Source organism: Rattus norvegicus, chromosome 3 (genome assembly GCF_036323735.1).
Source record: "Rattus norvegicus strain BN/NHsdMcwi chromosome 3, GRCr8, whole genome shotgun sequence".
Classification (NCBI taxonomy): Eukaryota; Metazoa; Chordata; class Mammalia; order Rodentia; family Muridae; genus Rattus; species Rattus norvegicus.
Genome location: NC_086021.1, coordinates 181,475,730 through 181,483,806, shown reverse-complemented (window position 1 = coordinate 181,483,806; position 8,077 = coordinate 181,475,730). Strand labels below are relative to the sequence as shown.

General features: G+C 48.0%; 1 protein-coding gene and 1 pseudogene across 1 annotated transcript; both read right to left on the bottom strand.

Annotated features, from left to right (window-relative positions):
* Nucleotides 1-1,449: 1,449 nt before the first annotated feature.
* LOC134486332 (dynein heavy chain-like) lies at nucleotides 1,450-3,291 on the bottom strand. The gene has a single exon (XM_063285217.1). It carries the CDS (start codon nucleotides 3,289-3,291, stop codon nucleotides 1,450-1,452), a length of 1,842 nt encoding a protein of 613 aa, XP_063141287.1.
* A 1,868-nt stretch (nucleotides 3,292-5,159) lies between these two features.
* Bud31-ps1 (Bud31 homolog, pseudogene 1) lies at nucleotides 5,160-5,940 on the bottom strand (annotated as a pseudogene).
* Nucleotides 5,941-8,077: the final 2,137 nt, after the last annotated feature.

The following is an 8,077-nucleotide window of genomic DNA, read 5'->3' as shown; positions in this document are numbered from 1 at the left end:
GTCACACACACACACAGGAAACAAAGAAACAAAAAGGTCAGACACACACACAGAGGAAACAAAGAAACAAAAAAAAAGTCAGACACACACACAGGAAACAAAGAAACAAAAAGGTCAGACACACACATACACAGGAAACAAAGAAACAAGTCAGACACACACACACGCACACACGCACGCATGTGTGAAAGCATGAAACAAAGAAACAAGAAAGATTCCAAATAATTTTGTTCTAAGTGTCTTCACTGGACTCTTGCCTCTGTGGAGCATGGGTCAGACACAGATCTCCAGGCCCTGATTTGTGGCCCCAGCTTCTCTTAGCGTGTTTCTCTAAGGAAGGTACATACCATGGCTTGGTGTGTTTCTGGACGTCTACCAGGGGAAAACAGACAGCATGACTCAGTCTGTGTGGATGACAGCTGTGAAAGAACCATTAAGGAGCAGAACATCATGTGGTTAGCCAGACAGGCAACATCACTCTCTTTAGCCTCGCTTTAGAGCTTTCTGTCTATTTTGGGTGGCAGCAACAAGACTGAGGTACCCAGAGGACAACAGAGAAGGTCTTGGTGAATGTGTGGGGCGAGCGGTCTTGTGTCCAGACTGCTCGCAGGGCTCAGAGCGCTGCATCGGCCATCTTGAAGTACACAGTGGTTTTGTTTTCGAACTTGTGCTTTGTGATGTCTGGTGGGGTGCACGTGAGTGAGGAGCAGATCAAGGGCCTGCAAGGCATGTCTCAGCTGCAGCTTGTAGCTGAGGATTGCTTAGAATGTGGCCAGACACAAGACTGGATATCTGTGTAAAGCATGCGATTTCTTGTGACTTATTAATAATTCATTTTTTTTTGTAATTCAATTGTGCAGTAGTCCTGCGTGAACTTTGCAGATGACCGCATGGTATTGCAATGCCCAAGGGGCATGCATATGAGAGTGTCCAGTTCATCAGGGTCTCATGCAGTTTCAGGATGGCCATACATCCAGAATTCTGGGAGCCACCACACTGCATGGGACTCAGAACAAAGCAAGCACCTTGTACCCATCAGCAGCAGAGTCATGACCAAACACCTTTGAGCAGCCAATTCTCCCACTCAAACAAAAGTTGTTTAAAAAGCAGAAAGAAAGCTCAACTGGGCAAGAAACTCACACTTTTGTTAATGTATTCTTTGATGGTGCCTTAATGCACACTACCTCCAGATCCCGTTCACCTCCGACTTCTTTTTTCCACCTCCCACCCCTGTCAATCCTTCCTTTGAAACCTTTCCCCACATACATGTCTTTCTGTTTTGTGACTCACTGAGTCTAACTAGGGTCATCTGCGTTACCATGCGTGTGGAGTCTGGTAGCTGGTGAGCCCACCCGTGCCCATAGAATTGAAGACAATAACTCCTTCAGCATCCATTAATGCCACCCCCGCCCGCCACACACACAATTTCTGATATCACCAATTAGTTGTTCAAAAAGTAGAGCCACTTTCCTTTCCTGGTCCCTTACTCATTGGAAGCTGAAGGTGGCCGGTGTTGGTAGAACATGGGTGGCTCAGACAGTGTGATGAACGGAGCCTGGTGGTGCCGGCTATAGTGTAGTGTAGGCTGTAGTGTAGTGTAGTGTAGTATAGGCTGTAGTGTAGTGTAGTATAGGCTGTAGTGTAGTGTAGGCTGTAGTATAGTGTAGGCTGTAGTGTAGTGTAGGCTGTAGTGTAGTGTAGGCTGTAGTGTAGTGCCAGCTGTAGTGTAGTGTAGTCTGTAGTGTAGTGTAGGCTGTAGTGTACGCTGTAGTGTAGGCTGTAGTGTACACTGTAGTGTAGGCTGTAGTGTAGTATAGGCTGTAGTGTAGTGTAGGCTGTAGTGTAGTGTAGGCTGTAGTGCCAGCTGTAGTGTAGTGTAGTCTGTAGTGTAGTGTAGGCTGTAGTGTAGGCTGTAGTGCCAGCTGTAGTGTACACTGTAGTGTAGGCTGTAGTGTAGTATAGTCCGTAGTGTAGTGTAGGCTGTAGTGTAGTGTAGTCTGTAGTGTAGTGTAGGCTGTAGTGTACGCTGTAGTGTAGGCTGTAGTGTAGTATATGCTGTAGTGTAGTGTAGGCTGTAGTGTAGTGTAGTCTGTAGTGTAGTGTAGGCTGTAGTGTACGCTGTAGTGTAGGCTGTAGTGTACACTGTAGTGTAGGCTGTAGTGTAGTATAGGCTGTAGTGTAGTATAGGCTGTAGTGTAGTGTAGGCTGTAGTGTAGTGTAGGCTGTAGTGCCAGCTGTAGTGTAGTGTAGTCTGTAGTGTAGTGTAGGCTGTAGTGTACACTGTAGTGTAGGCTGTAGTGTAGTGTAGTCTGTAGTGTAGTGTAGTCTGTAGTGTAGTGTAGGCTGTAGTGTACGCTGTAGTGTAGGCTGTAGTGTACACTGTAGTGTAGGCTGTAGTGTAGTGTAGGCTGTAGTGTAGTGTAGGCTGTAGTGTAGTGTAGGCTGTAGTGCCAGCTGTAGTGTAGTGTAGTCTGTAGTGTAGTGTAGGCTGTAGTGTAGGCTGTAGTGCCAGCTGTAGTGTACACTGTAGTGTAGGCTGTAGTGTAGTGTAGGCTGTAGTGTAGTATAGTCTGTAGTGTAGTGTAGTCTGTAGTGTAGTGTAGGCTGTAGTGTACGCTGTAGTGTAGGCTGTAGTGTACACTGTAGTGTAGGCTGTAGTGTAGTATAGGCTGTAGTGTAGTGTAGGCTGTAGTGTAGTGTAGGCTGTAGTGTACGCTGTAGTGTAGGCTGTAGTGTAGTGTAGGCTGTAGTGTAGTGTAGGCTGTAGTGTAGTATAGGCTGTAGTGTAGTGTAGGCTGTAGTGTAGTGTAGGCTGTAGTGCCAGCTGTAGTGTAGTGTAGTCTGTAGTGTAGTGTAGGCTGTAGTGTACGCTGTAGTGTAGGCTGTAGTGTACACTGTAGTGTAGGCTGTAGTGTAGTATAGGCTGTAGTGTAGTGTAGGCTGTAGTGTAGTGTAGGCTGTAGTGTACGCTGTAGTGTAGGCTGTAGTGTACACTGTAGTATAGGCTGTAGTGTAGTGTAGGCTGTAGTGTAGTGTAGTCTGTAGTGTAGTGTAGGCTGTAGTGTACGCTGTAGTGTAGGCTGTAGTGTACACTGTAGTGTAGGCTGTAGTGTAGTATAGGCTGTAGTGTAGTGTAGGCTGTAGTGTAGTGTAGTCCGTAGTGTAGTGTAGGCTGTAGTGTACGCTGTAGTGTAGGCTGTAGTGTACACTGTAGTGTAGGCTGTAGTGTAGTGTAGGCTGTAGTGTAGTGTAGGCTGTAGTGTAGTGTAGGCTGTAGAACAGTCCTGCCATCCCATCAGTTGTGTTTTATAAAACGGAGGTGATGACCTGGCTTGAGCACCTCAGTGCGCCCATGCTGAGGAATCAGCCTATGACGGACAGACAGACAGACAGACAGGCTTAGTGTAAAAGAGCATATTGGCAGGAAGGGTACCTGGAGAAGGGGGTAGAGGCAGAGAAAGGAGAGAGAGAGAAGGACAGAAAAAGAGGAGAGAGGAAAGAGGAGAGAGGAGAGAGGAGAGACAGATAGACAGAGAGACAAAGACACAGACAGAGAAACAGAGACAGAGAGAGGGAGGAGGAGGAGGGGGAGAAGGAGAGGGAGAAGGAGGAGGAGGGAGAAAGGGAAAGGGGTAAAAGGGAGAGGGGGAGAGGGAGAGAGATAGGGGGAAGAGGGAGAGGGAGAGAGGCAGAACAGTCCTATTCCACAGGCTCCTGGTTCGCACCTGTTATGCAGCTGTTGCTAGGTAACTGTTGGGCAGAGCCTAGAGGAAATGCTAAGATGGTCTTCTATAGAGGCTGAGGCAGGTGGATCACTAGTTGGGAAAGTTTGTTGAGTTGCAGAGTGAGTTCTGGGCAACAAGCGAAGCCCCATTTCAAAGTAAAATGTAAAAAGGAGAGTGGGCACATTCACTGGGGGAGGGGCCAGACTTGCTCAACCTATACAAAGACCCAGCACTGGAAGAAAGGGAGGAACGGAATCCTTTACTTCCTGTAACACTGCAGAGCCTCCTGGTTAGAATGGAGTGTAAAGCCAGGGTGGTTTTGTACACCCAGGAGCACTCAGGAGGCAGAGGTGGGAGAACCAGGAGATCGAGACTATCCTTAGCTACACAGTGAGTTCTGGTCTCGATGAGACTATGTCAAAAAATCGTTTTTTGCCACTTCAGTGCTTCTGTGTGAGAGTTAAATGTGTTTCCTATTAGTCACATGATATCCTTGCGGAGGACCGGAGCCTGATTTCTGTCAGGTCTCAAAGTCCCCAGATGATCATTTGAGCTCAGCTCAGGCTGGACCCTGACCCAGGAAATGTTCGACATTCCTTGGGGAAATCATAAAGTGGCTTTCTGTTTGCCATGGGGAGCCATTACTTTTTAAAGCTGCTCCTACGGGCCCTTCAATCTCCAGAGAGGGCATCTAGTTCTCTAATATTATCATGCAGACAAGATTGCAACAGATCAGAACCCCATGCTGGTCCCCAGGCTGCTCCAACTTACATGCCCTTCTCTCACCCCATCAGAACCCCTCTCCCTGGCAGGTCTCCCCACCATTTGGTTATTTTCTCCCTTAGGCTGGACTTTTGCCAGTCTACCTCTGTCCCTGCCTTTGCTTCTCTCTCTGGCCCTGAGAAGCAGCAGTGGCAGACTCCTCTAGACGCCCCTGGTTGTTCTCTCTCTTGTCTACAATACCTCCACCCAATATTGGCATGGTCGTATTGTCGATCTCTTTACCGAGCCCCCTCCCAGAAAGTTTCCCTAAAGTATGTAAAACTAGGCTGCTTGCCCCTGCCTTTAACTCCAGCTGCTGGGTTCTGACCCCTTTGGCCTCTATGGACGCTGCACTTGTGTGCACACTCTCATTCATAGGCAACAGGGCACATGTACACAATTGCAAAATTAAAGTATAAGGAGGTAAGAAAAATTCATGAAAGTAACTTAGAACTGTCGTGTTTCTTTCTTTCTTCTTTAAAAGAGGTATAAAGGTTTTATTTTTACAGATCTCAGCTGGTGAACACTACAGCTGTCACCGGTAGAGCTTGTGCTTCCCCTGGGTCTTTTCTCTGAGTGCCACTCTGAGAAGACTTGCTTCAGGAGGCAGTGGCCCAATAAGCAGGGGCCCAAAGTCCGAAGTCCAGGATGCAGAGGAGTCAAGGGCATCAGTCAGCCGGAGCAACCCCAGCAGTCACAGTGCATGTACTTAATGATGCGACACTTCCAGCTTGCTCTTGGGAACCCGGCAAATGCAGGTGGTGCCAAAGTTGGTGTCCCGAGTCTGAATGCAGAGTACCTGCTTCTTCCACTTTGCAATCAGGTTTTCGTCTGTATAGCCTTCCTTCATGCAGTATTCATAGACTTCTCTGCTTATGGCTTTCCTCTTGTAAAGGAGGTCGAAGACATAGTGGGCTTTCTGGTGATGGATTCTGAAGATGGGCCACCGAGATTCCACTTTTCCTTTTTCCCTCCCGGGGTTCAGTTTCAGCTTCTCTCCTCTTTTGATCCAGTTCATCCAACATTGGTTCGATCATCTCCCAGCTAGCTGGAGGTGCTTTCTGGCTTCTTTTGACTCTGGGCATTTTCCAGCCAGATAGCTTGTAAAGATCTTGGGGTCTCTTTTCTACGAGATTAATATAAAAAAAAATCCTTGCTCTTCGAAGTTACGAGCCTGTGTTCTTGTCCAGATTTACCAGTTATCTATGTCTATGGGGGAGCTCACTTTTCCTCTTCAGTCTTCTGTCTCATCGGAAACTCAAGCACCTAGGAACGCTGCTTCTTTATTGACGGCTTTCGTCCAGTGAGAAACTCTGCAGAACCAGAACTGTCATGTTTCTTTACTTAGAAAGAGAGAACACAACAAATAGGTCACTGGAGACCACCTGAGAAACACAAGGAAATGCTGTTGTTCTTGGTGACCAACCCGGCATCTCCTCTCTCTACAGATGAATAAAACACTTCATGTCTTTGCTTCATGTTGGGCCCTGTGCCTCTTTGTTCCAGGTTTTCTCAGACACGAAAGGACTTGCAGACGGGTCAGATGGTGTCTCAGTTAGGGTTTCACTGCTGTGAGCAGACACCATGACCAAGGCAACTCTCACGAAGGACAATTGGGGCTGGCTTACTGGTTCAGAGGTTCAGTCTGTTATCATCATGGTGGGAAGCATGGCAGCATGCAGGCAGGCCTGGTGCAGGATTAGGAGCTCAGAGTTCTGCATCTTTGACCAGCAGGCGACAGAAAGTGACTGGGTGCCACACTGGGTGTAGTTTGAACATAGGCGACCTCAAAACCTGTCCTCACAAGGACACACTTCCTCCAAACCTCTTCACAGTGCCACTTCCCATGGGCCAAGCATTCAAGCCCACAGTCGATGGGGGCCACGCCTATTCAAGCCATCATAGGTAGCAAATTCCACCACAGGTAGCTAGTCAACGAGCTCTTTATTTGGAAGAGGAAGTATTTGGCGGGAGGGAGTCTAAACCTGGGGAGTCCCAGACACACATGAACTCCACCAGGAGCGAGGCTTTCTCCCCTGTACTTGCAAGACCAGGCGCCGAAGGAACCCCTCCTTCTCCAAGCTGCTTCTCAACAAGTGTTGGGCCACAGCACAGCTGTGTGTGTATGGATATAGACGGGGCGGGGGTGGGGAATGGTCCTGTGTTGTTGGTCTCTTTGTACCACAGTCCCACTGCTTATCATACGTCTGGCTTCATTACATTCATTAGTGAACCCACAGAATCACCGCCCACCAATAGGGGTTCCAACCCCAGTTTCATTTTTTTTTTCCTCAAGGGATGAAAGGGAGGGCTTAGAGATGAGGAATACTTGCGGCTTTTGGAGAAACCTAAGTTTGATTTCTAGCTCCCACACTGGGCAGCTCACGACTGCCCCTCCTGCTCCCCAGGGTGGAGGTGGGGGGCTGTCTGACTCCCTCTGCTGGTTTCCGTGGGCACTGGACTCACATGCGCCCGTTTGCATAGACCCACATACAGGCACGATTTAAAAAGCAGTTAAGAGCACTGACTGCTCTTCCAGAGGTCCTGAGTTCAATTCCCAGCAACCACATGGCGGCTCACAACCATCTGTAATAGGATCTGATGCCCCCTTCTGGTGTGTCTGAAGACAGCTACAGTGTACTCATGTATGTGAAATAAATAAATCTTTAAAAAAAATAAAGATAAACCTTTAAAAACAATGTTGTTGCTGTCTTGGATATTTAAAAAGAATCATTGCCAGCCACGATATTCCATAGAGCCACCACCAGGCAGCCAGGGTAAGATGGGTCGCCCACTGGTGTCCTTTGGTTGATAAAGGGGAACTTAAGGGAAATCCACTGTTCCTGTTTCTCAGTTTTAGGTCAGTAATATGCACGATCCGTAAGCATGACTATGTAACTCATTAAATACCTTGATTGTAGAAAGAGATGGAGCTAGCTGAAAAAGAATCCAGTAAGAGTCCCCCATCGTCAGCATCACTGAGACCAGAGAAAGCAGGCTCAGCTACCCCTGGGTGGCCCTCTCCAGTGACACGTTTGGTGCTGTGCCACCCAGTCAGATTCAGGCAGGAAGTAGTGCCTGGCTTCAAACGTCAAACTCCTCCCCTCTCACCCCAGATCTGTCAGCTCAGCTCGGTGTCTAGAATGCTCCATGGCCTCCTCACCCAGCACTAGCAGCTGGGACCGAGTGTTCAAACCCCGAGCCCACGGGTCACAGCCATGACCATCCTTTCTTCCTTTCTTCCTTTGTTTTTTCTTTTTAGAAGGTCTCACTATGTAGCCCTTGCTGGCCTGGCACTTGCTGTGTAGACCAGGCTAGCCTTAAAAGTATTCGTGGGGATCTGTCTGCTTCTGCCTCCCAGTTCTTTTACTGGAATGAGGAGTGTGCACCACCCCCACCCTCCCAGTCTCTGGCCAGTCATACTTTTTAATTGAATCTCTACTTCACTGTGACACTCTCATAGTTGTACATGCAACATATGATGATTTCTTTCTTTTCATAATTAAATTCATGTATTTGTGCATGTGTGTGTGTGTGTGTGTGTGTGTGTGTGTGTGTGTGTGTGTGTTGACACCCTTGCGAGTCCATCT

Bases quoted from the DNA above. Each gene is read 5' to 3' on its own strand.
- LOC134486332 (XM_063285217.1), bottom strand. From the start codon at position 3,291: ATGGCAGGACTGTTCTACAGCCTACACTACACTACAGCCTACACTACA.